The 26,780-nt window shown below is 55.7% G+C and overlaps 1 protein-coding gene across 17 annotated transcripts in view; it reads left to right on the top strand.

Moving 5' to 3' along the window:
• The window catches only part of GRIN1 (glutamate ionotropic receptor NMDA type subunit 1), a 41,082-nt gene that overhangs the window by 6,799 nt on the left and 7,503 nt on the right, over positions 1-26,780 (top strand). For 6 of the 17 annotated variants that reach the window (XR_009115433.1, XM_058038188.1, XM_058038187.1 and 3 more), the window contains exons 3-20: positions 6,800-6,976; positions 11,127-11,189; positions 11,968-12,068; positions 12,515-12,636; positions 13,044-13,218; positions 14,581-14,725; positions 14,817-14,900; positions 16,064-16,199; positions 17,047-17,174; positions 17,355-17,519; positions 17,742-17,860; positions 18,533-18,645; positions 19,132-19,280; positions 20,456-20,613; positions 20,945-21,106; positions 22,667-22,776; positions 23,772-23,917; positions 26,504-26,614. Coding sequence is in view for 16 of the 17 variants with exons in the window: in XM_058038188.1 (XP_057894171.1) it covers positions 6,800-6,976; positions 11,127-11,189; positions 11,968-12,068; positions 12,515-12,636; positions 13,044-13,218; positions 14,581-14,725; positions 14,817-14,900; positions 16,064-16,199; positions 17,047-17,174; positions 17,355-17,519; positions 17,742-17,860; positions 18,533-18,645; positions 19,132-19,280; positions 20,456-20,613; positions 20,945-21,106; positions 22,667-22,776; positions 23,772-23,917; positions 26,504-26,614 (2,364 nt within the window). In the remaining variant the exon portion in view is untranslated. Of the gene's footprint in view, positions 1-6,799; positions 6,977-11,126; positions 11,190-11,967; positions 12,069-12,514; positions 12,637-13,043; positions 13,219-14,580; positions 14,726-14,816; positions 14,901-16,063; positions 16,200-17,046; positions 17,175-17,354; positions 17,520-17,741; positions 17,861-18,532; positions 18,646-19,131; positions 19,281-20,455; positions 20,614-20,944; positions 21,107-22,666; positions 22,777-23,771; positions 23,918-25,313; positions 25,356-25,516; positions 25,769-26,167; positions 26,483-26,503; positions 26,615-26,780 lie in introns of those variants that run through there. The other 11 variants (XM_058038182.1, XM_058038181.1, XM_058038193.1 and 8 more) reach the window with 8 other exon arrangements.

The raw sequence follows: 26,780 nt of genomic DNA, 5'->3' as shown, positions 1-26,780 counted from the left end.
TCCCTCAGTGCTCCCGTCCCCCACAGGCTACTGGGGGTGTTTCTCTCTGCTCTGCATCTCAGCTGGAACAAATCTGCCACTGACATGCTGGCACCATGAAAAGGGAGAGCTGACAGCGAGTGTGAGAGCAGAGCTGGGGCTGCACAGCTCAGGAAGGTCTGTGCTCTTCAACACCACCACCTGGGACTGTGGGGCTGGAGGGACACCCTGGCTGCTGAGCCCCTCACCACCCCACAGCAGATTATTGCAGCAGAGGAACAGGGAGATAAATTAATAAAACAATAAAATTTAAAAATCAATAAATGCATAAATTAACAGATTAATAAATTAACATATTAATAAATTAATAATTCAATAAATTAATAAGTTACTATACCTGCTCTGCTGCTGGAGGAGTTGGAAAATGCAGTTTAGACCTGCTGCAATTGAACAGCTTCTTCAGTTCCAGCCCCTTGCCCTGGTGGTTAAGTGAGGTCTGTCTGTCTCTCCAGTCAGGGGATAGATTTCCCTCTGGTTTGTGCTCTCAGTGGAACCGTTCCAGGCCCTCACAGGGCTTGTTCACTGAAAGGGTTTTCTGCTTTATTACTGCCTCACTGCAGCCCATGCTCAGCAGAAGCCCTATTAGGGCTGGGAAGGTGCAGGTGGGGACAAAAGTGGCTTTTGTTGACAAGGTCAGGGTCAGTGCTCCTTCACTGGCACCCACAGGTGATGAGTCGAGAGGCTGCTTGGTGCAGCACAGAGATGTTTGTCCTGGGAGTGGGCAGGACAGCCCTCAGCAGGGCAGGAAGCGATTCAGGAGGGCAGCACAGGCCTCAACAGGACAGGATAGGCTCAGCAGGGCAGGAGAGCCCTCAGCAGGACAGGAGATCCCTCAGCAGGGCAGGACAGCCCTCAGCTGGGCAGGAGATCCCTCAGCAGGGCAGGACAGCCCTCAGCAGGGCAGGAAACCATTCAGGAGGGCAGCACAGGCCTCAACAGGGCAGGACAGCCCTCAGCAGGACAGGAGATCCCTCAGCAGGGCAGGAGAGCCCTCAGCAGGGCAGGAAACCACTCAGGAGGGCAGGAGAGCCCTCAGCAGGGCAGGACAGGCCTCAGCAGGGCAGGGGATCCCTCAGCAGGGCAGGAGAGCCCTCAGCAGGGCAGGGGATCCCTCAGCAGGGCAGGGGATCCCTCAGCAGGGCAGGAGATCCCTCAGCAGGGCAGCACAGCCCTCAGCAGGGCAGGAGATCCCTCAGCTGGGCAGGAGATCCCTCAGCAGGGCAGGACAGGCTCAGCAGGGCAGGACAGCCCTCAGCAGGACAGGCCTCAGCAGGGCAGGAGATCCCTCAGCAGGGCAGGACAGTCCTCAGCAGGGCAGCACAGCCCTCAGCAGGGCAGCCTGGAATGTATGAGAGCAGGCCAGGGAGGTGGAGGCCAGGCCTGATGGAGCCCCCACAGGGCAGCAGATCCCCACAGGCTGAGATTCCAGCTGGGAGCAGGACAGAGCAGCCCCACAGCCCCACAGTGGCCCTGCCCATCCCTTCCTCCATGCACTGCAGGGAAAGGCAAAGAGTCACTTCAGTCAGAGCTCTGCCCCCAAACCCCTCCCTGCACTTGTCTGAGCTATCTCAGGGCTATCTCAGCTCCTTCCCACCTCCTCAGCTGTCATGTGGGACAGTGGGCAGGCTCCCTCCATGGAAACACTGGCCAACACTTTCTTTCTCATGCCCAGCTGGTGAATTTTACCAAATTTTCAGGAGCTCTGCTGATTGGGATCTCTGAAAGCTCTGAAATTCCTCAGGCAGCTCAGCTGGGAGTGCATTGCTAGCAGGGGAGCTGACCCCACTGCCACAGGTAATGAAGCAAAGGCACATTGCTCCCTTCAGCCTGCAGGAAAAATCCCTTCCCCAGCCCTGGGCTGAACCCCTGGGCAGGCAGGAGTGCAGGAGGTCACAGACCCTTCACTCATGGCACTCTGCACGGCCCTGATGGGACACACAGGCCCAGCCTGCTGGCCCCAGCCATGCCCTTTGCTCTGTGGGTAAATTCTCATGCCAAGGCACCCCCCGTGCTCTCCCCCAGCTCAGAGCCAGGCTGTGCACAGGACTGCAGCACCCAGGCACCTTCCCTGCAGGGGGATGCACTCCTGTGCTTCCTGCTGGTGCAGGCTCACAGCTGTGCATGCACAGTCTGTGCTTTCATAGACACACACACACACACACACACACACACACACACACACACACACACGCACACACTTATACACATGATCATCTGCTCAAACAACTCCTCTTTGTATGGGCTTGCATCAGATATTTGCAGCTCTCAAGTCCTGACCCCACACAGAATCATCACAGAATCCCAGACTGGTTTGGGTTGGAAGGGACATTAAAGCCCACCCAGTGCCACCCCTGCCATGGCAGGGACACCTCCCACTGTCCCAGGCTGCTCCCAGCCCTGCTCAGCCTGGCCTTGGGCACTGCCAGGGATCCAGGGGCAGCTACAGCTGCTCTGGGCACCCTGTGCCAGGGCCTGCCCACCTTCCCAGGAAATATCCCCAGCATCCTAACCCTGCTCCCTCTGGTGCTTTTTGGCTCCAGCCCCTGGGTTCCTGCTGAGCTTGGGCACTGGATTTCAGCCCAGCCTGTGTTTGCTGCCCCTTTGCAGAGCTGGAATGAAGTGGGGAGCACAGGGCTGAGCTGTGGGTGGGCTGCAGGGGGTTTGGGGTTGCTGTGAGCCATTGCCATGGTCCCACTGCAGCCCTGGCTGGCACCAGGCACACTCAGAGCAGAGCAAGGGGTGAGGATCCTACAAAGCACCCCACAAGGCCAGTGTGGGTTCGTAGTGAGGAGCAGTTTTTGCTGTGTGCCTGATCTGAGGGCAGGGAGGGAGGGGTGACAGCCCTGGGTTCAAGGGCTGGAGCAGCACCAAGGGCACAGCTGGTGCAGCTGAGTGAACCCACCAGTTGGGCTGGCTGTCTCACAGGGGCTCTGCTAAAAACCACGGGTCTTTTTTTACAGTTATTTGCCAAAAAATGGGCTAATTAGGGTGCATAAATCACTGCCCCCATCCTCTGCAGTGCCGCCTGTGTGCCCGTGCCCAGCTGAGCTCTGTGCCGAGTTTCAGGGGGTGTGACAGGGACCTGGGAGGTGTCACTGTGTGTGCTGGGGTGGGGGTATCAAATCACACCAAGCTGGATCCTCACCTGCCTCTGCACAGCACAAGCTGCCCGTGTGAACCTCTGGGGGACTCTGGTCATTTTTCTGCCAATCTTTGGCCCTTGCAAAGATGCTCAGGAGTCCCAGGTGCTTCAAAAGCTGTGCCAGACCATGAGTGCTCATCCTGAGATCTCAGCTCAGCACTTGACATTAATTTTCCTTCATTTTCCCTTTTGAAAACCACAGTTCAGGGATCCAGGAGCTGAGATACCACCAGAGTCTGTCCATGACCCTTTTGACACCACCTCAGAAAGCAAATTTGTCTGGACTGTTAAACCAAGTTGCCCCCCAACAACCTTGCAGTATTTTTTTCTTCTGAACCAAATGATATGTATCTGCAATACTTAAGAAAGCTATGATTGGTTAAACACCATTTTTGCAAGCTGGTTGGGAAGCTAGAAAGTAATTTGATGCAATATACGGAAATTTCAAAGATTTTTTCATTTGAAAAAGGGATTGAAAGAATTTTTATAGATGTTTAACCTGTGTTTCTCTGATTTCTTTTTTTAATATTGGCTTTTCTGTTATTTTTTTCATCTCTTTTCTCTCTTCTGATTTTTTTTCCCATTTCCAGTTTCCCTTTCCCTGGATTTCCTTAAAGCAATTAAAAATGCTTGTGGTTTGATGCTGGTGTAATGCTAGTGCTTCTATGAAAATACATTTTTTGGGGGGTCTACTGGGAGATGTGACTAGGAATAGAGCAAAGCAGGCTCTAACTTAGGAATAAAGAAGAGAAAACTTTTTTAACTTACAACTAGATGTAAAAAGAAACACACAGAAAGAATGAAAACTTTCTAAAAACTTTGTTTTTACTAAATTTTTAATACATCCATCTTTTAGATCACTAACTTTCAGTCTATGACTACCTTTTAGATAATTAATTCTCAGTTCATCAAGGAATGAGGAGTCTTTCTTGTGCCATAGGCTTCCTCTGGAAACAGAGTTGAGACCTCTGGTGTTTCCAGTCACACGTGGCACCGCCTGGAGATCATTTGCCATTGTGGAGTGCTCAGTGCTCTCACTACTGAGCATGGACCAGAGCTGCTTCTAGGGTTTTCTTTTTAAGGGTGTTTTGTCTAATTTTAAAAAGAGCACAGTTTCTTGGGACACTTCTTTTCTCTGAATTTCACTTCTTGGAGCTGAGGCGTCTCAAGAACAGAGATGTTCTCTTGTGCTGAAGACCAAGGGCACCAACTACTTCACTCATCATCTTTGTTTACACACTCTTTCACATAACAACACTGAACTCTCTTGACTCTGAGCTATTGCCTCTTTTTAAATGCAGTCTCTGTGTCACAGGAAAAAACAGTTCTGTCTATGGCTATACAAGAAAAGTCTAGCCAAAGGCCACTCTATCACTTCTTTCTACTTAAGATTCTTCTTCACTTCTCTCGTGGCCTATTTATTTTTATCTCAACTCTATTCTCTTCTCATTCAGCTCCAGGAGGGTTAGCATTTGTAAGGTTTCTATCATCTAAGAAAAGGGTTAAAAATCTCAGGCTCTGCCTGTCCAGAACTCTTACGCTGTCTCGCTGGGCACCTTCTTGCCGCACTTTCTCTCTTTCTCTTTCTCAGCTGGCCATGATATTACATTTTTAATGTGGCCACAGGCTGGCTCTCTTTCTCTTTCTCCTGGAGGAGGGGAGCTGCTTGATGTTTCTTGGTGCTCTTCTGTCTTCAGGGCCTTGGCTTACCTTACCTGGCCGCATGGCTTCCTCTCCCCACCCAGCCAGCAGCACCTGGGCAGGGCAGGTTTGAACTTCTCACTGACTGGAACTAAGAGAAAGTTCTCCTGGGAGTTTTCTGCTTTTAACTCCTTATGTTCTCAAAGGCATATCTATGTCTTCAGTGGCTACATCAGGGGCTAATATTCAAATCTGAGCATTTATTGGTTTGACTACAGCATCTCAAAAAAACCTCACTTCCTCTCAAACCATGACACCTGTGTTTATCGGATTTCTTTTTTTAATATTGGCTTTTCTGATATTTTTTCATCTCTTTTCTCTCTTCTGATTTTTTTCCCATTTTCAGTTTCACTTTCCCTGGATTTCCTTAAAGCAATTAAAAATGCTCTGGGGTTGAAAATTAAAAATGCTTAGACCCAGGTGGTGTGCCCCTGGCCCAGGCTGTGCAGCTGGACCTGGACATTCCTGGGCATCTCTGCTGACTGCAAAGAGCTCTTGCACACTGTGTTAGTGTTAGTGAGGACACCGTGGTTGCCTTTCCATTGTTTGTCCCTATGGGGCTTTTTCCCAATCCCATGGGTTTGTGGGGTGAGCTGCTCTTCCTGTAACTCCAATGTTTGTATCTCCTACTCTGAGAGTCATGTTAGGGCTCTCCTGGTTTTTCTCTCCTCTGGTTAAACTTCCACCCTTCTCCTCAGTGTCTGAGGTTCAGGAAATGTTCCCAGTGCTGTGGTGGCTCTGCTGCTGCCCCATTCCCCTGTGCTGAGCTGGGGCAGGAGCAGGGACCTGCTGAGCCTGTGCAGGGAGCCCTGAGCACAGCAGGGAGTTTGCATCCTTTTCTACACATTTCATGGTCTGGTCTGACATTATCACTTCGTGGAGTGTGAGGAAGAGGATTTATCTGGTGTGTCTGTTCCTCCTGTGTGTGTCCACGGGGGACAGGATGACTTTTCCTTCCCAGTGTGTATTACTTTGGCCCATTCAGGACATTTCTGACCCATTCTGGGTCAGGTCTCTGGATGAGCAGGTCTGGACAGGCCCTGTTTGGTTCAGACAACCATCTCAGCCTTAGAGAAAGAAATATTATGGTGCTTTATTTTTGTCCTCTCCAGTTCTGGCTCCTGCCTCCCTCCAGCACGTAGCTGGGCTGTCAAGCAGGGTCCATGCTGAGCATGAGCATTTTCACTTCTTTATATTTGACTCTAGGGCTTTTTGGACAAGCTGCATTTGTTTGAAAGCTCTCTGTCAGCTCCAGCTCTTGGTCTGATTGCTCCCCTAAGAGCAGTGTACTTAATTAGGCTGGAATTGCTATTGCACAATCAGCCAACTATAACGATGTCTTTAACCCAAGCAGAGAGGTTTGCTGGGGCACGGGTCCAGAGCTGCCTCCTCTGCCTGCTGCTGCAGAACAGGCTGACCTAGAAACAGCCAGGGAGCATGTTATAAAACTGCCTTCCTGAACTTCTGCCATGGCACATGACGGGCACACAGCTGCCTGTGCCTGCCTCTTGCCTTCTGAAGGGAATTCTTCTGCTTTTTGATGTCCATTGTCTGGTAATCATTTAAAAGGTCAAGAGGCAAGGCTATATTTGCACTGAACACTGCTGGTCATTCATGGCTCCATAGGCTTTTCTTCTCTGTGCATTTATGGAGCACAAAGCAGAAACCCCTGTTTGCCATGCTCTGGTTTAACCACAGAGAGGTGCAAAGTCACATGCAGGGTTTGCTTCCCAGCCGGAAGGAAGGATGCAGGTCCCAGAGGTTAGGTCAAGGTGTGCATCCCAGAATGGATCCCTGTCCCTGTCCCTGTCCCTGTCCCTGTCCCTGTCCCTGTCCCTGTCCCTGTCCCTGTCCCTGTCCCTGCAGACGTGGCTGGCAGCCCCACAGTCTGTGTTGAGCTCTTGTTCTCCCTTGCAGAGCATCCACCTGTCCTTTTTGCGCACGGTCCCACCCTACTCTCACCAGGCCAACGTCTGGTTTGAGATGATGAGAGTCTTCAACTGGAACCACGTCATCCTGATAGTCAGCGACGACCACGAGGGTCGTGCTGCACAGAAGAAGCTGGAGACCCTCCTGGAGGAGAAAGAGTCCAAGGTCAGTTCCTGAACATTGTCTTGTAGCTTTGTTTAAGCAACAACAACGAAACTAGAAGTCTTGGGCTGTTGTATGTATGTAGATTTCTGTATGTAAAACACCTTTTCTTTCCATTGTAACATGGCTAACATGCTTAAAGCATCAACAGTGTCTGACTAGTACCTGACAGAACTTTGTACTTTATTCATTTCACTTGCTTTGCCATGGTCAAAATCTCCTACATGTAAATCGACTACAAAATGAAGGGAAGGATAACCTGGAGCTCTGCAAATGCCTTGCCCAAGTTTCCCACCCAAGGAGAGGACCAGTCTCTCAGTGTAGGGAAGCACCTGCCCCACTGCAGCCACCCCGGGGCCAGGCAGAGCCAGCAGTGCCCAACCCACCCCACAGAGCAGCTTCTCAATTGGCCATGGGGCTGAGCTCGGTGCCTGGCAGGGGCTCTGAGCCCTGGGCAGCGCTGTGGGCCCTCCCATCTCATCGCAGCACACCCAAACGCTGCTTTCCTGACACCCCATGCATGGCAGGGCCGCTGTGGGACCTCGTCCTGCTCTCAGGGCCAGGGGAGCAGGGAGGGAGGCAGCCAGGGGGACAGAGCACAGACCCACGGCCTGCAGGGAAAGGACTCAACAAGTGTCCAAGGCCAGCACAGAAGAAGAGCACAGGAAGCTGTGCCTGCAATCTGGAAGGCAAGGAAACACCTCCTGTCCTATGGGGGGAGTCCCAGCACATCCTCTCTCCTGTATAAGGTGAGGTCCCCTTCGGATGGGCAGAGCCTGACTTCATCCAGTCTCCAGCAGCATCAGGGCAGGCACCCATTTGGGGATGTTCCCTCCCAGGCAGGGACCCCAGTCTGCTCTTTGCAGCCCCACCTGCAGCTGCTAGACCTTTGGCAGTCTCTCAGCTGTTGAGATGTGGCCATGGATGCTTCTTGTGGTTGGAGTTGGTGGCTGAGCTGAGAGATGGGACCCTGAGACTGCTCTTCATCACCTCCCTGGAGGAACAACTGCTGCAGGGGTGCAGGCTGGCACAAGCCACACTGACCAACAGGCTCCTGATTATGGCAGTGATTTTCAAGAAGTTTCATCCTTGCTGCATCCCAGGCTGTCTCAAGGCACTGATGTTCCACCAGCCACAGAGGGATCCTCCTGCCTCCAAGGGCAGCTTCCCACTGGGTGACAGCAGGACAGTATTCTTCTCCAAAGCCTCTTCCCAGCACAAAGCCCTTCATGCAGGGAGAGCCATTGTCAGTCTCTCTCCCTCCTCTTGCATCTTTTGAATTCCCCTTTCTGTTTTCCTCTAGTTCCTCTGCATCCCATTCTGCTGTTCCCTCTCATGCCTCCACTCCCACCTGCCCCATGTGGTACTCCAGGCACAGGATGCGTTTCTTCAGCCTGCTTACCCTGCAGGAAAGCCTTTCAGAGCTTGGAACACAGGGAGAGAGGGTTTGTCCTCAGACCTTCCCCATTTTGCACTGCAGCTACCATGTCTTGGTGTCCCCTGGCAGCCTGAGAGCCATTCTCCAGCCTGGGGCACCTGCTCTGTCCCAGCAGGTCACCTTGTCTTCTCTTTGGGGTGTGCCACTGCATCTTGTTGCTTTTTCCTTTGACAAAGGTCAGGCAGACTGGTCTGACTGGTCTTGCAGGTGGCAGATACCCTGTTGGGGCTTTCCTGTCTTCCTCCACCTCTTCTCTCCAGTCTCTCTTCTGATCACAGCTGTGCTGGCTCTTTCCATGCCATGAAGTTGCACCATGGTCCCCTCCCCAGCCTCTCCAAGGGCAGCCTGGGCCCTGGGGAGGGACCAGGCAGGAGTCCTGATCTCGACCTCTTCAAGGCTTAGATCACAGCCCCTGAGGACATGGAGGACCTGCTCAGGGTCAGAGACTCACCTGCCATCTGGGCTCTTGGTTTGGGGCATGGCTTTGCCCCCAGGGTCTGTGCCAGCCCCGTGTGCCATCCTGGCACCACTGTGTGGGTCTGCAGCTCCAGCAGCACCCTGAGCCCAGCACCCAGGCCGTGCTGGCCAGCCCTGGAGTGCCCCATGGGCTGTCTGCAGGAGCCCTCAGCCTGGAGCTGCTCCACCCAGCACAGCTCTGCTCATCCATGGGGCTCGGAAGGGAGTGCTGGGGCACTGGAACCTGAGCTTGGGGTCAGAGGTGGCAGCTCCCTGCTGTGCTGATTGCCTTTCTCTGGGACAATGGCCTGCATGAAAGTGGCAAATTTTTGAGTGATTGCAGGAGCACATGGTGGAAAGGGAACTTCTGATTTGTCAGTCCCTGTGTGAAACATGAAGAGCGGAGAAGCGCCGAAAGACCACATGGAAAAATGGGAAAAAGAGGATTACTAGTGTAGTTCTGGAAACAGGGCTAGTGACAGGGAGAGGTGACCAGGGGCCAGCCTTGTTGTTCTGAAGACTCTGCTGACCAGCCTGGTCCAAGGTGCCAGCACATCCCAGGAATTCCTGGTTGATGGCTGCAGCATGGATGACCAAGTTTTTGGCTACATTGACAGTGCCTGGGGAGAAGTGACCAGCGCTGCCTGATTGGAGAACATTCCTGCTGTCCTGCTGCATCTCTGGCCTCCTTGTAGCAGTCATTACTCCAGGGCTCACTGCAGGCCCAGCAGAAGCCACTGCAGAAATCCTCGCTGTGGGATTCATCAGAAATGAAGGCAGACCTGGGCTCCAAGCAGATTTTGCCTCTTCACACACCTTTCCTTGCCAGGACCCGACTTCTTTAAGCAATGAGAAACCCATCAGGCTGCGTCCAAGGGGAAGAAAGGAAAGGTCACACAGCTGCATGGAAAGAAGACCTGGCAAGATGTCCTGCCAAAGACTGGCCTGAATGCTCAGGAAAAGGCAAGCTAATGAGTTTGGAAAGCAAGATGAAGAGCAATCTGTCTGTCTGAGGAGCAGCCTGGGAGCATGGACCCCCACTCCTGGCTGGGATCCATTGCCATCAGTTTCTGGAGAAATGGAGATGAGAGTAGAGCTGTGTCCCACACCCCCCATACACAGATCAGGGATGCTCAGCTGGGGCAGGGTCAAGGAGAAGATGTCCCCCTATGTCCCAGCAAAAGCTGCCAAGCCCTCTCCTGCAGGCCCTATCAGGTTGCTGTGCCTGGCCTGGCCCCAGGGGCTGCTCCCAGGAGGTGCTGGGGCTCTGTGCAGGGTCAGGGCTCTGAGCAGAGGCTCTGGGCCCTCAGCACAATGCCTGCCAAGAGGAAACCTCCAGCAGCGGCTGCCCTGCCCTGGGCTGCTCTGGGGCCAGGCAGCACCAGCAGCTGAGGCACAGAGCAGGGCAGGAGCAGGATCATTGCTCCAGCCCCATCTCTCTGGGGTCAGTGCAGGCCCTGAGCCCCCCTGGCATGCTCCAGGCAGCAGCATGGAGACCACCAAGCATTGAGCCCCCTAGCCACGCTTAGGGCCAGCCTTGGTCTCAGGTAGCTGCACCTCCCAGGGCCACCCGTGTGCTGCAGAGCCATGAGGTGCCCTGGGCCCTCCCCAGGCACCAGGTAAAAGCTGCAATGCCATCCCATGTTCACCATCGCTTCATATCGCCACGCTTTGAGCCAACACGGCACCTAGAGAACTTTATCTTTCTCTTTTGGATGTCAACAGAGCTCAGGAAGCTGCTCCCTCCTTTCAGGGGGTGAGAGGTTCAGCTGAGACCGCTCACTTTGTGTGGACTCTCTGAGGGTGGACAGGACTGTAATGCTGCTAGTGATGCTAGTAATGCTGATACTCTGAACTGTAACAGTTTGCCTTTATCCAGCACTTTCCGTACACAACATTTTGTCCTTTACTTCCACAGTAATTCCATGGAAACCCCACCACTTAGGCCCTTAGATTCTTTCTGAGCTTAAGATAAAACTTCCTTGCTGAAGAATCCCCCAGTCCCTCAAGGGAAAATGCAACTGCATCGCACCAGCTGTGCCACTCAGGCTCTGCTCTCAGATTGCTCCGTGACCTCCCGTCAGAGCTGAGGCACAATCTCTCCTGATAGTGGTTTTTGCGAGCTCCAGCGTTATAGAGACCCTTTAGCAAACAGTGGAGGAGGAGGTGGATGTTGGATTGCTTTACTACACGTCATTTTCAACTGTTTATAATATTCTTCTGTGTCTACATATTTTCTCTGTGCACATTATTCATCAGAGTAAAAAAAGGAACTATGAAAACCTCGACCAACTTTCCTATGACAACAAGCGAGGACCCAAGGTATATATGCATGGAAATGCACGCCGCCCACCAACCTAACTAGCAAATGAAAAATAGCCACAGCCAACAGAAAAATTAAAAAAATAAAAAAGAAAAAAAAAAAGAGAGAAAGAGAAAAAAAGAAAAGAAAAGAAAGAAAAAAAAAATATCCATGACTATGTTTCTTGGTAGCACGTTTTTATGTTGAGATAGTTTGGTTTGGACTTGAGAATGGAAACTTAGCCAGCTGACCCTGGAAGGATTTCTTTTTGAAACATGCATGTGAACCAGTAATTAACTTGCAAGTTCTTTTTTTTTGAAAAGTTGAACCAACCCCCTTTCCTCCCCAAAGGAAACAGTTCCTTGGTGTAAGTTGCTCACTTTGATTCCCAAAGGTTAACCCTGTGCAATATGTTTTTTTTTTTCATTTCCCATGTTTTTGAAAAACAACACTCGTTTGAGTTTTCAATTGCATTTCAAAGCCTTTTTCTCTTTCCTGTACAATGCACGCCTCTTTTTGGGTCTTGATTGACTTCAGTTTGCATGCACAGTGCAAAAAAAAAAAAAAAAACCAACCGAAAAGCCAAAACCTTAAAAGAGAAAGGAAGGAAGGAAGGAAGGAAGGAAAGAAAGAAAAGAAAGAAAGGAAAGAAAAAGAAAAAAAATAACTTTAACCAATCTTATTTAGCGGACTTTTGTGCAGTTTAATGAATTCTCTTGACCCTTTTCTAGATAGCATGGCTCTCACCACCAGTCTCGGGGCTCACTCACTAACCAGCTTTGCTCACACTCATCACAGGCTGAGAAAGTGCTTCAGTTTGACCCTGGGACCAAAAATGTGACAGCGCTGCTGCTGGAGGCGAAGGAGCTGGAGGCCAGGGTCATCATCCTCTCTGCCAGGTGAGGCCATGCTGCCCCTCCCTGCTCCATTTCCTCTCCCCCAGGGCTGGGGTCACTGGATTTGGGGTTTGACCGCCTTGCGAGGAGCCTGAGAGAGCCCGCACAGCCAGCCCCTGTCCCGGGCAGCCGGGGGTGCTGCTGCCGGGCAGGGACAGTCCCAGCGTGCCTGGCTGTGCTGCAGGAGCAGCCCTGGGCACTGATGGCGTGTGCTGGTCCGGCTGGAAGGAGGGCAGGAGGGCAGCCCGATGGCCCCGGCCTGCAGCACCACGGGCAGATGTGCAGGCGCTCAGCAGCTCCGGGAGCTGTGGGACCAGGCGAGGCTGAGAGCAAGGGTCCCACTGCACCGAGGGTTTAACCATCGCCCAGCAGTCGGAGTCCCCCGGGGTGGCACCGCCGCAGCCCCGGCTCAGCGGGAGCCCCATGGCCGTTCCCTTGTGTCATTGCAGCGAGGATGACGCGGCCACGGTGTACAGATCAGCAGCCATGCTCAACATGACGGGCTCGGGCTACGTGTGGCTGGTGGGGGAGCGGGAGATCTCGGGCAATGCCCTGCGCTACGCCCCGGACGGTAGGCACCCCCCGAATATCACAGACCCACCCGGGGCTGCGAGCCCGAAGCAGCGGGGATCGGCGGCGCTGCCCTCCCCGGGCCCCGCGGGCTGGCCCCGCTTGGAGAGCCCCGCACGGAGAGCCCCGCTTGGAGAGCCCCGCACTCTGCTCTCCATCCCTCCGCCCCCGTGAGGACCCGGCCGTGGCCACCCTGGGGCTGCCGCGCCCCAACTCCGTGTCGCTGCGGCTTGGCAAGCTGCCTGTCACCCGGGAAGGCTTGGGCAGGGCCCTGGGGATGCAGCTGGGGGTGCCAGGTGCCAGCCCGCAGCCGTGTGCTCGCTGTGCCCAGAGCTGGGCACGGCAGTGGTGCTGGAGCAGCCAGGGCTCCCAAGAATGCTGACCTGACCCCCTCCTCTGCCGCGGCAGGAGTGATCGGCCTGCAGCTCATCAATGGCAAGAACGAGTCTGCCCACATCAGTGACGCTGTCGCCGTGGTGGCCCAGGCCGTGCACGACTTGTTCGAGAAGGAGAATATCACAGACCCACCGCGGGGCTGCGTGGGCAACACCAACATCTGGAAGACAGGACCCCTTTTTAAGAGGTATTGGGGAAAGGGTCCTGCTGGAGCGAGCAGAGGACCTGGTGGGGGAGAGCTGGAAAAGGTGGGAGCATGTGGAAAAGGTGCAGGAGGACATGGTGGCTTTGTCCAGGGCCAACTAAAGCTTTTGGGCATGTGGCACAGGGCTGCCTGGACTGTCCTGCATGATTTGGATATGAGGGCTGCACATCTCCTAGAAACCTCTCCCAAGACACAGACAATGGCACCCAGTTTTTCCAGGCTGTTTAGGCATCATCCTGGTGCCTGGCACCAATTCAGTCCATGTCAACCCATGCTACCCTGGGCAATGCCTGGACAGCTGGGATGTGTGGGCAGGGAATGACTCCAGGAGGACAAGATTGGGGACTGTGGCCTCCTCCAGTGTGGAGCTTGATTCCATGGGTGGATATGGGAGAGAGGAGGGTTCTGCCCAGTCAAGGTAGGGGGATATTTCAGTCCCATTTTACCTCAGTGCTGCTGACACGTTTCCTGCTGAGCATTCCAAGGGCTGTGCATGGGTCCAGTGCTGCACGCAGGGCTTGGTGGCAGGAGCTGTCCAGGCATGGGACAGGCTGCCCTTGGCTGTAGCAAACCCTGGTGCTGTGGATGTGGAGGCTGGAGTGTCACAGTGTCACAGATGGGAGCTTGTGCCTGTGGGGTGCTGCTGCCAGGGCAGGGGCATCTGCAGGTCCTGCATGAGCTTCCAGACCCCAATCCCTGCATCACTGCAGCTGCTGGGGCACGGGGCTGGGCCTTGGTGCAGCAGCCACTCCCTACAGACTGGGTTCTGTGGAGCATGAGACCTGCAAGGCCTGGAGATGTTTTAGAGGCGTTTCTGGCATCCCCTGCAGTGACAGTCTTTGGCATGAGTGAGTCAAAGCTGTTCTTCACAAGTGGCTCAGACAATCCTTGTGTGTCTCTGCTGTCACCTTCCCAGGGTTTGGGGGCTGGTTCTCTCCTTGGTGGTGTTTGTGTGTGCCTGGGCCACTGGCCAGGCTGGGATGGGCAGATGCCAGGCACAGCACCAAAGCTGTAGCAATGGGCACATCTCCCAAGGAACCCCAGAGGAAAGTCCTTGGGTGCTGTGGGATGGATCATTCCAAAGGGAGGTGGGACTGATCTGGTGGAGAACAAGGGCAATGGCAGCAGATATGGCAGAGAACATTTGGGAAACTGATTCCATCCAGCAGGAGGAGATGGCCACAGGTCTATGAACAGACCATAGGTAGCCTTGGCCAGGCTTGTACAGGGTAGTGAGCTCATGGCAGGGAACTGAGAGGAAGCATTTGCCTTTCTGATGCCTTGTGAGGCACCTCAGGAGCACAGCAGGTGTTCCAGGTTGTCCAGCTGTGTTTCTCTCCCTAGGGTGTTGATGTCCTCCAAGTACTCAGAGGGTGTCACCGGCCGGGTGGAGTTCAACGAGGACGGGGACAGGAAATTTGCCAACTACAGCATCATGAACCTGCAGAACCGAAAACTGGTCCAGGTTGGGATTTACAACGGCAGCAATGTACGTGCAGGCTGGCCTGGGCGGGGAGGGCTGGCACTGGAGTGTCCTCCTCGGCCTCATGTCCATCTGCTTCCTCTGGGATCCATCTCAGGTCCTGACCAACGACAGGAAGATCATCTGGCCTGGAGGGGAAACTGAGAAACCTCAAGGCTATCAGATGTCAACCAAGCTGAAGGTAAGAGCAAATGGCATTAGGGGCAGAGCTTCTCTGCTCTCTGTGTGCTGGGCAGTGACTTCATCTGCCTCCCACCTCACGGCTGCTCTGCAGCTGGCAGCTGCATTTGCAAGGCCAGGAGAGGATATAGGAGAGAAATCTGGAGCATGTTCAAAGCACAACTTTCAGCTGGAGTCAATCTAGATAGGGCAGCAGGCATCCTTGGGTTTGGAAAGAGACAGGTGGGAAGTGCATATGAGAGAAAACTGAATGGAAAGGTGGAGGAGCAAGGTGCTCACTATTTCTCATGGGAGCCAGAGGACACCTGTCACAGATTTGTGAGAAATGCAAGGATGGGCTCCTTTGGCTCCTTTGGCCAAGGCATGGTTCAGCTCTGTTAGACAGTGCAGAGGCCAGGCGGAAACAGATCCAAAAGCAGATTAAACCCTCTTGTGAAGGGTGGGCAGATTGGTGGCTGCAAGGCTGAACTCGAAATCCCTGAGGAGCTGATGGCCAGAAGCTGGAGGTAACACTGGCAGAGGGTCCCACCAGTCTTGCTTCGCTTCTCATGCTCTTCCTCTAAGTGTCACTCAGCAGCCCCTTCAGTGACTGGATCCCATTTTTGTGACTGGACCCTGGCCAGGCTGATCTTCCCACTTTGACCATTCATTTGTTGTTCTGTTCATTTGTCCAGCAAGGGAAATCCCATTCCCACTGGCAGTGTTGTTCCCACAGAGGTGCTATGGGAACATTGTGATTGCTGCTGTTCTCAAAGGTCCAGGGCAGGACTGAAACACCTGCATGAACTTGGGGCAGTGCCTGGAGCCCCTTTCCAGGCACCAGTCCTGGCTGTGTCTGCCATCAGTCTCCTGTTAGGGAAAGAGATTTTGGGACTCAGCTGAAAGGGCCACATGAAGGAGGACACTCCTCACCTTGGGTGAAGGGAAAGCAAATATTCTTGGTGTTCTTCTTGGCAATGCTGTGTTTACAGTTGTATTTCATGATCTTAAAGGTCTTTTCCAGCCTAGAGGATTCTCTGATTCCACATGCCAGAGCTGCTGGGCTGAGATGGCAGCTGGGAAGGGCACCACAACTCGTGTGGGGAGGGCAGCCCAGCTCCCACCATGGGAATGTAGCTCTGGAGGGAAACACAGACCAGAGGGTGTTTGTGCTTCACCTCACAGATTGTGACCATCCACCAAGAGCCCTTTGTGTATGTGAAGCCCACTCAGGCAGATGGGACATGCAGGGAGGAATTCACCATCAATGGAGATCCTGTCAAAAAGGTTTTCTGCACTGGACCCAATGAGACCATCCCAGGTAACTCAGTCTGCTGGGGACTGCCATTCCAGGAAGGGGTCCCAGGGAGGGTGCTCAGTCACCCAGGAGGCCCAGAGGATGAGGCACAGAGAGGTGACAGCACAGCTGGCCCCCAGACACCCCCTTGTCCCCATCAGCTCAGCCTCTCAGCAGTGCTGTGCAAGAGTTGGGCCCTGGGATCCAGGGGTTTGAGCCCAGCAGACTCTTTCCCACTGTCTCTCTTCTGGATGGGCTCCAGGGCAGCTTTGAGGGATTGCATCCCAAATTTCTGTCTCCTGGCCTGTTCCAATTCTCTCTGCCTTGATCTCCAGCAGCAGCAAGGCCCTCAAGGCACCTTAGCACGTGCTGCACTGACACAGCACCAGTTCCAAACTGTCACAGAAACTGTGTCAGGATCGGGAGTGAGCACCTGGTGTGGGGTGGGAGCTGCTCAGCAATGCCAGCCTTGCCCAAATCCACCTTGAAGGGCTCCCCTGGGCTCCTCACACCTTCCTGTGCACAACATCCCCCCAGAGTTGTGTCCTGGGCTGTGTTCAGCCTGCTGGGCTCATGTCAGGACTCCTCCAGCACGTGCACTGAGCCCTCTCCTTGCCCTGCAGTGGGTGGGCAGCACCCCCTCTGAGCCCACCTCCCTGGGACATGGCAAAGGATGGGACCCCTTTGTCCCCAGCCTGCCCACACCCCCAGGGCTGGAGGCAGCATGGAGGCAGATGGCCCTGAAGGATAAGGTGGTTCCATCCAACATGGAGCCAGAGCCGTGGGGTGGCTGCTGTCCCTGGGACAGGGGGATGCTGTGGGGTCCCTGGTTGGGGCTGTCCCCACTCATGGCCCCCCTGTCCCCCCCCAGGCCGTCCCACCGTGGCCCTGTGCTGCTACGGCTTCTGCATCGACCTGCTCATCCGCCTGGCAGGCGTGATGAACTTCACCTACGAGGTTCACCTGGTGGCTGATGGTAAATTTGGTACCCAAGAGAGGGTGAGTTTGGGCAGCCTGTGGTCTTTCTTTGCCTGTCTCGTGTGTTGAAACACCCCCAGGCCCTTCTCCTGAGCAGGGTGGGTGGAAGGGCGATGCAGGATTCCTATAAAGTGCAGGGTCCTGGCTGGTGGGGGCTGTGTGTCAGGGCAGGGGTCTGACCCGGCCTTGGCTCCCTGGCAGGTGAACAACAGCAACAAGAAGGAGTGGAACGGGATGATGGGGGAGCTGCTGAGCGGCCAGGCTGACATGATTGTGGCTCCCCTCACCATCAACAACGAGCGGGCTCAGTACATTGAGTTCTCCAAGCCCTTCAAGTACCAGGGCCTCACCATCCTCGTGAAGAAGGTATGGGCTGGGGGGGAGCTTCTGTAGAACACGGGAGGTGCCCGTTCCCCAGACTGCAGTGCCCAGAGCAGCCCCTGCAAATTCCAGCCTGCAGGCCTCTGGTTTTAATGCAGGCTCTTGTCTGCACCAACCTGACCCTTCCTGAGCAGCAGGAGCTTGGGGCAGGGCCCCTGTGGGTGCAGCTGGGGGATGCCAGCGCTGTTCCCTCTTTCCTGTGTGCAGGAAATCCCCCGCAGCACCCTGGACTCGTTCATGCAGCCCTTCCAGAGCACGCTCTGGCTGCTGGTGGGGCTGTCTGTGCACGTGGTGGCAGTGATGTTGTACCTCTTAGACCGATTCAGGTGAGTGCACTTTGGGCCACTTGGGATCTGGAGGGGACAGGGAGGTGCTCCTGGGAACTGTCCCCTGGGTCCCTTGCTTGGGCACATCTTGCAGCCCTTTGAGGGCTCTCACAGGGACTTACCCCACCTGCTATGCCCCACCAGCTCTGGGCTGGGGCTCCTGGCCCCTCTGGCTGCCTAAGCTAAGGGATGTGGATATTGGGGTACCCCGCACGTAAGGATGTGGAACACACCTGTCAGAGCAGGTGCTGTGCAGATCCCTGACCAAGGGCACTGTCAGCTTCTGGGCTCTGAGAGAATTTCCTCTTGGCCTTCCTTGGCCCTGTGGCAGCTCCTCTGAGGGCACCTGTCCCTGCCTCAGCCCTGTGCCCAGAGGCTTTGATGGCTGATCTGCAGGGAGCCCTCTGTGCTGCAGTGGGAGAGGCTGGAGCTGGCCAGGGTCAGATGATCTTTCTGGTCTGGAGAGAGTGGGATGGGACCAGGAGCAGTGTGAGCCAGGCAGGGCTGCAGGTCAGCACGGGGATGTGCCACAACAGGGAAGAACTGCCTGGGAGCAGGCACAGTCTGTAGGAATGAGGGACACAGGGCTGCACCAGGACACGTAGGGCACAGTGGGGAGCCCTGGGAATCAGGGTGAGGGGAATGACAAGGGTTCTTCATCTTGTTTTCCAGCCCATTTGGCCGGTTCAAAGTAAACAGTGAGGAGGAGGAGGAAGATGCCCTGACTCTCTCCTCAGCCATGTGGTTCTCCTGGGGAGTCCTGCTGAACTCTGGCATTGGAGAAGGTGAGTCAGAGCTCACAGCAGGACTGCTCTGCCCTGCAGCCCAGGCTCTGAGCTGGGCAGGCTGAGGGGCAGCCCCTGCCCTCCTCCACAGCCTCCCCCTCTCACATGGTCCCTGTGGAACCTCATTCTCTGAGCCCTCCCTGGAGCAGGCTGCAGGAGATGTGGTGCTGCTGAGTGTGGCACACTTGTGGCAGGTGTCAGGGCTTCCTGCCAGGCCCAGCCCCAGATGGGAAACAAGGCAGGAAAACCTGGGCTGGATGCCCTGCCCAGGGTTACCCACCCTCTCAGGGTGGCACACAGCGTGCCCTGGAAGGAGCTGGAGGCTTTTTTTTGGTTCAGGCAATGCAGACGCTCCTTGCACAGCTGCTGGCAGAGCAGATAGATGGTGCACATCTGCAGCTGCCATTGGGCTCGTGAGGATTGACACAGCTTTGGCAACCAAGCCAAGCCCTTGTGTTGCTGTTCTGATCCCTCCTCTCCCTGCAGGTGCTCCCCGGAGTTTCTCTGCCCGTATCCTTGGCATGGTGTGGGCTGGCTTTGCTATGATCATTGTAGCTTCATACACTGCCAACCTGGCAGCCTTCCTGGTGTTGGACCGACCTGAGGAGAGGATCACAGGCATCAACGACCCCCGGGTAACGACCCCTCTGCTTTCCCCTTCCCTGGGGCACATCACATGGCTTGTGGCTCCCAGAGCCCTGATTCACCATGGCTGTGATCTGTGCTGGGGGCCAGACCCAGGGAGCTGTGCCTGGGCTGGTGCTGATGAGTCTGAGCCCTTGCCCTGGGTGGGAATGGACAGACGTGGGCAGGGATCAGCAGGAAAACAACCTGCCCAGAAATAGCCTGTCTGCAGTCAAACTGCCTGCCAGTTCCTGGAGAGCCTCCTGTGCCCACCGAGGAAACGATTCATTATGGATGAGTTATAACTAATGAAATCGTCCCTGCGGCGCAGTCAATACTCTCCACATGCCTCAAATCCATTTCCTGCTCTGGCAAGGACACAGCCACAGCTCATCAGCCCAGGCACGCAGGAATGTGCCCTACAGCAGCACAGACCCACAGCATCCCACACCCTGCAGTGTGCCCTGCCCATGGCACTGCCAGACCCATGGCATCCACGGGGCTCCTGCGCCCTCAGTGCCACCGTGTCCCTGTCCCAGAGCATCCCCTGCCTCAGCACCGTGCTCCCACAGCATCCCCTGCTCCCACAGCATCCCCTGCTCCCACAGCATCCCCTGCCCCAGCACCGTGCTCCCAGAGCATCCCCTGCTCCCACAGCATCCCCTGCCCCAGCACCGTGCTCCCACAGCATCCCCTGCTCCCACAGCATCCCCTGCCTCAGCACTGTGCTCCCAGAGCATCCCCTGCTCCCAGAGCATCCCCTGCTCCCACAGCATCCCCTGCCCCAGCACCATGGTCCCAGTGCATCCCGTGCTCCCAGAGCATTCCCTGCCCCAGCACCATGGACCCAGTGCATCCCCTGCTCCAGCACTGTGCTCCCACAGCATCCCCTGCTCCCACAGCATCCCCTGCTCCCACAGCATCCCCTGCCCCAGCATCCTCTGCTCCCAGAGCATTCCCTGCCCCAGCACCATGGACCCAGTGCATTCCCTGCTCCCAGAGCATCCCCTGCCCCAGCACCATTCTCCCAAGAGCATTCACTGCCTGTGGCATCCTCTGAGGAGATCAAGGTCTTCTCTAGGGAACAGGTGCCTGAAGGAGAAGGGAGATTAGGAAACAGCTTTGGGGTGAGAAAGTTTTGCTGGTGAAGGCCAGAATGCATTGGAGCCCTGCCGTGTCCTTTCAGCTGCGCAACCCCTCGGATAAGTTCATCTACGCCACGGTGAAGCAGAGCTCTGTGGACATCTACTTCCGACGGCAGGTGGAGCTGAGCACCATGTACCGACACATGGAGAAGCACAACTACGAGAGCGCTGCCGAGGCCATCCAGGCAGTGAGGGACAAGTGAGTGGGGTCAGACCCTGCCTGGCCACGCTGGCAGGGCCTCCGGGAGCTCAGCTGGGTGGAGCAAGCAGGGCAAAGCTGGGGAGCTGTGGCCAAAGCGTGCCTTGACGGCCCCTCCCAGTCCTAGTGCGTCCCAGGGCTCGGTGGGCAGCACAAGCTCTGCGTGGGGGTGGCACAGTGGGAGCCCTGGCCATGGCCTCCCTTTCTGGCCTCTTTTCTTCCTTCAGTGCAAGGCTGGGTGGCTTCAGTGTTTCAGTTCGGGCTGCGAGCACCCTCGCTGCAGACCAGCTGGGCTGCCCAGCCTGACCCGTGCATCCCCCTGTGTGTCCAGCAAGCTCCACGCCTTCATCTGGGACTCGGCGGTGCTGGAGTTCGAGGCCTCCCAGAAGTGTGACCTGGTGACCACGGGGGAGCTCTTCTTCCGCTCCGGCTTCGGGATCGGCATGCGCAAGGACAGCCCCTGGAAGCAGAACGTCTCCCTGGCCATCCTCAAGTCTGTACACGGCTCTTGCCTCCCTGCTGTCCGTGCCAGGCAGTGCCAGCTTCCCCCCAGAGCTCTGCAGGGACAGGGCCGGGGGGGCTGCCCTTCCATCCTGACAGAGGGACACTGTGAGGCTGGGCTGGGCACCCACAGCCCCGGCTGGCAGGGCTGGGGAAGAGCAGGGAGCTGGAGGGGGCAGAGCAGGGCAGAGAGAAGGGTCAGGGCCAGCCAGGGCTGCAGGCAATGCGGGCAGAGAGCAGCAGGGCTGTGTGAGCAGCCTGTCCAGCACTGTCTGTATGAGCAGGGTGTGGGTGCTGCCATCACCCCGCTCCTCCCTCAGGGTCAGCCTGTCCCACAGCACTGCCCTGCCCTGGTCATGCAGGGCTCTTTTCTTTCACCTCTGGCTACTCCTGTTACACAGGGGTACGTCTGAGTCCAAGGCTTTTACAGCAGCACTGACCTGCAGTGAGGGGTGTCACAGTCAGCCTGATGTTATGGGTGAAAAGGGATTTCCTTGTGTGGCTTTGGCAAAGCCACACTCATTGCAGACAGAGAAATGTCACGTGGAGAAACAGGCAGCAGGGAAGGAGCAAGTGAAAGGAGGGAGTGCTGGGAGATTCATTTTAGGAGAGACAGAGTCAGAGCCACGAGGGTCCTGCCCAAGATGCAGAACTGAAAGGCCTGAGGGAGAATGGTCAGGATGTGGAAGATGGGCCAGACCCAGGGAGCCATGGACCCTGTCTGTGGGATCATCTTAACGTGGTGAGGGTGGCAGCAGGACAGATGGGACTTGGGACCAGCACGTGAGAAGCCTGAAGAGGCCACAGGGGTCCTCAGTATCCTCCTGGGAGAGGGTAGGGAAGCCCAGGGCTACAGATGGCCCAGGAAGGTGGTGGGGGTGTACCAGGAACAACAGGGAGGAAAGTGCAGGGAGCCTGTGGTGGGATGTGTGCTCTGTGCCCACTCCATCCCCACGAGCTGTTCAGGCAGGTACTGTGAGGACATGACTGTGACACTGAGCTGTGACACCGAGCTTGGGGTGTGCCAGCCCTCAGTGTGCACTGCAGGGAGCTGCCAGGCAGCAGTGCCCTGGCCTAGAGCTGCTGGGGGTCACCAGAAAGGACTGGGGTCCATCATTGCCTGGGCCCCAAGTGTCCCTGGCAGGCAGAGGAACCCTGCAGGAGGGAACTGGTAGATGTGGTTCATGTCCACTCCCTGCAGTCTTCTCCAAGAGCTCTTGGAGCACTGACAGCTCCATCCTTCCCTGGGAGCACACCTTCCCCATGGCTTACACGTGGCCCTTTTGGCAGCAGGCACTGGCCCGGAGCTGCTGCAGGGGCAGTGGGGAGCTCTGGGTGCCCACGCAGTGCCCACGCAGTGCTGGCAACCCCTGCACACAGCCCACACACTCCTGTGCCAAGGTGCACACACACACACACAGCACATCCCTGCTTCCTGTGCTAGGAGGTGCAGGCAAGCCCAGAGCCCTGGGATGGAGGGCACAAGGCACAGAGTGTGTGCCCTGTGGCTGGTCCCCAGTGACTGCCCTGTCCTGTCTCCTTGTGCTTGCAGGTCTCATGAGAACGGCTTCATGGAGGATTTGGACAAGACTTGGGTGAGGTATCAAGAGTGTGATTCCCGTAGCAATGCCCCAGCAACACTCACCTTTGAAAATATGGCAGGTTTGTTCTGCAAACCTCTTTCTCCCCCTTCCCTGGGTAGCCTGCTTTTGCTCAAGACATCCTCCCCGGGGCTCTCCTCTCAGGCCAAATCTCTGCTCCTTCTGGATTTGTGCTTTCCTAGGGCTGGGAGGCTGCTGAGGTGGGCTCTGTTCCCACCTTGCTCAGAGCAGTTCCACAAACCTTCCCCCACCTTCCCTGGGTGCCCTTCTTGGCAGTGGGGCTGTGGTGTGAGCATGGCTCCCCTCCCTGTGCCCTGGCCCAACTGTGGCTGTCACAGTGCCATCAGGGCTGGCACCACTGCAGAGAGGAGAACAGCACCTCGGGAAAGGCAAGTGAGAGCCCTGCTGCAGGAGGGGCTGGAGGCCAGGGGCAGCCCCCAAGTCCTGAGGAGCCCTGGGCAGGGCCAGAACAAGGACAATTGATAGAGAAGGGTTTTCATCTTGTAAAGACTCTGAGAACCCTGAGACAGGCTCTCCCTTGGCACTGAGGTGGTGCTGCTGGTCCTACAGCCAGACAATGCAGGGATGAGGGATGAGGGATGAGGGATGGGACCCTGTCTGCACCAGCACTGCTGGCCAGTTACAGACAATGGAGAAAAGGGGTATTTTGCTCCATCTCCTCAGACACCACTCCAGAAATGTCAGCCCCAAGGGTTGCAGGCACCCAAGGACAGCACAGAGCTCTGTGCATGGCTGTGCTTCCCGATGAGCACCAGGGCTGGGTTCTGGTGCAAATGGCCCCACGGTCCTGGGGATGGGGAGTGCCCTGGGGCTTGCCGTGCCTGTCCCCAGCAGTGCTGCAGCTCAGTGTCCCCCAGAGCTGGCACTGGCACCCCTCAGTGCCCAGGCTGTGTTCCCCTCCCGGCCCTCCAGGACTGGGGGAATGGCGGGGGGACCCGGGGGTGGCAGATGCTCCCATTGCTGAGCACGATGCAGAAGAATTGAGGGATGGTGTTGCAATTCCACTGCCGCCTGTAACTTTCCTGCTTATTTCAGGTGTGTTTATGCTGGTGGCTGGAGGTATTGTTGCCGGGATATTTTTAATATTCATAGAGATAGCTTACAAAAGGCATAAGGACGCGCGGAGGAAGCAGATGCAGCTGGCGTTTGCGGCCGTTAATGTGTGGAGGAAAAACCTGCAGGTAGGACAAACCGTTTTTAGAGCAAATCTCCACCAGGTGCGTTTTCCATTCCTTCACCAAATCAGTGAATGCAGAGCTGTGGATTAGCATGGGGCCCTCTGTCCCCCACCCCACCCCCGTAGCTCCAGCTGGGTTAATCGGTGCCTGTTAAGCTGTAGGGTAGTGTCCCTGTGTCCATTCCTTTTCCCCGGGAGCTGCCCCTGCCCGATGCCGTCTCTCCCAGCAAAGCTCCAACAGGGCAGAGGCCTGGCCCAGACACCCCCAGTGGAGCTCGGGATGGGGACTTTGCTCTGCTGGGGACCATGTGCCAGAGGCACACCTTGCCCTGGCTGAGCAGGCAGTGCCAGCACGGCTCCTTGCAGGTTCTGCCCTGCAGCCCGGCTCCAGCCGCGCTCAGCAGCAGATGGGAAGGTCAGCCTGCTGCCACTGACCGTCCCTGCCCAGTGCTCAGGTGGAGGAATGCTCCAGGGATAGTTTCCATCACCTCCCCTTCCCTGCCTGCTCTGCAGCAGCGTGGTAGCCCTTGCCATACCCAGGACCAACTCCAAAAAGAGGTGGTGCGTGCTCTTGTCCTTTGGAGACAAGGACATCTCCCCACACAGGAGCCAGCAGTGCCGGTCCCTGTCAGTGCCAAGCCTCCCTTGGTCTCCTTTAATGGGGCTGTTGCTCTCCCAGGCTTCTCCTGCTGCTGGAACATCTCTGTGCCGCTCAGGCAGGGAAGCTCAGGAGGGTCGGAGGTGCCTGGCAGTGACACTGAGCCGTGGGCACATCTGTGGGCCACCAGCCTCACATTTCCCTTCCCCTGCTGCTTTTGGGGCTGAGCCCCACCGTGCCCCTGACCCCAGTGTAGGGCAGCTGGAGGCTCTGTCTGAGTTGCCTGGGCTGGTTTTTCCCTTGGGGAAGCGCAGCAGCGTTCCCAGAGCGAGAGCTCCTTTAGGTGGCTAAAGGACACTGCTGCTCACAGCAGAGCCAGCCAGGCAAAGAGAGAGGAGGAGGCTCGGGGAGCCCGAGGAGCCCGGCGGGGCCCCGGGGAGCAGCGCTGGCTGGGGCTGCGGGGGGAGCAGCAAGGGGAGCACGAGGCCGGGCTGCTGCATCCTGAGAGCTCGCTGGGTTCAGTTCACCGGAAAGAGTCTCGGAAAAGCCATTTCTCAATTTTTTTTCTCCTTTTTTTCCTTTTTTTTCCTTTGCTTCCAAAAAGCAGCAGCACCGAGGGGGTTAAGGCTGCTGGGACAGAGCACACTAGTCGCACTGCCATTTTTCACTTGCCAACCTTCTAGAAAATACTGCACTGGGTCCTTGGGCAGAGTCTGTGGGACTGTGAGCAAAGCATGCTGCCCTGTGGGGGTAAACAGCCTCATGGTAAAGAGCCGTTTGACATTGTAAGACTTTTCCACAGGAGGAAACGTCAGAGCACTAGTATCTGGTACATTGCTAGAAGGTAGGCAAGTGGAAAGATTTATTTGTTAAAACAAACAAACAAAAATAATGGTTTTTGGGATCACAGTTTTGCCATGGCTATTTCCTGAGATGCCATGGAAGAAAAAGACATTTCATTCCATTCATCTTGCTTTCCTTTCCGTTTGTGCATGTCCGCAAAAGAGAGAACTGAGAAGGAGGAGCAAATGTATCCCCGAGCATGCTCTACGCACCAGCGGGATACATTTTGGTTACCCCCGTGCGGTAGCAGAGCCAGACCTGGTCACTCCGTCCCCCGTCGGCAAGGTCACACTCATTGGCACCAAAGCAATTGGGGAGGACTCGTTGCCAGCGCCCGGCGCCGAGCGCGGCCGGGCCCCCCGGCCCGCGGCCCCCGCACCATGGCGGCTGGTGCTCCCAGCCTGCGCCAACCAGGTCCGACTCGCTAACTCCAACGCCTACATTTTTCAGTTCTGTTTCTCTTTGAGTTCATCCCGACCCGACGACATCATGGCACTAACGCTTTGCTTCCTCCCTTTCTTTTCCTTTGTATTTTTTTTTACTTTTCTTTTTCTTCCAGTTTCCTTTTTGTTTTTTAGCCTGTTTTACTTTGGAAAACAAACCAAACCACCACCAACAACCACGTTCGGCTTTGCACAACTGCATCATTTGAATTTTTGAACACATTTTTTTTACAGAATATTCATACAATGACTTCTCTTTCAATGCAGTCCTCTCTCTCTCTTGTGGCACTAGGATTCAGCCTCAGAAAAGGCCCTGAGCACTTTTTTTTTTTAGTGGTAGGTGCAGCATCTCACGTCTCGGTCCAGCCAGGCTAGCGGTGGAAGCGAGGGGCAGGGCGCCAGGCAGAGCATCCCCAGGAAGCGAGGTCAGCTGTGCCAGCCTGGCTGCAGACACCAGGAGAGCAGGGCTGCCTCCCAGAGGGGTTCCCAGCGCTCCAGACGCGAGGCCGGCCCCCCGTAGCTGTAGCAGTGTGGTGGCTGTGCCGTAGCCCTGGCTCAAGGAGGCCCTTGGAGGACTGGGAGTGGCAGAACACCTCCAGTAGCTTTCTCACCTAAATGAAGGCCATGACACGGGGCAGTATTCAAATAGATTTAGAGTTTCCAACAACACACTAGAGATCTAATTACTTATACATATTCATTTTAGGATAGAAAAAGTGGTAGAGCAGAACCTGACCCTAAAAAGAAAGCCACTTTTAGGTCCATCACCTCCACCCTGGCCTCCAGCTTCAAGAGACGTAGGTCCTCCAAGGATACGGTAAGAGGAAGAAGAACAATTCTGCCCTCTCTCTTTCTCTCTCTTTCTCTCTTCTGCCATCCCATCGACTGCCACACACCCATCCCGAAGCTGCCAGTGTACATGCATAGCTCATGTTCGTCACCAGTCAGTCAGTCAGTCAGTGAGTCAGTCATCCCGTGTACCT

The sequence above is a fragment of the Melospiza georgiana genome, chromosome 20 (genome assembly GCF_028018845.1).
Source record: "Melospiza georgiana isolate bMelGeo1 chromosome 20, bMelGeo1.pri, whole genome shotgun sequence".
Taxonomy (NCBI): Eukaryota; Metazoa; Chordata; class Aves; order Passeriformes; family Passerellidae; genus Melospiza; species Melospiza georgiana.
The sequence above is the reverse complement of the archived record's forward strand: the minus strand, read 5'-3'. Positions and strand labels throughout refer to the sequence as shown.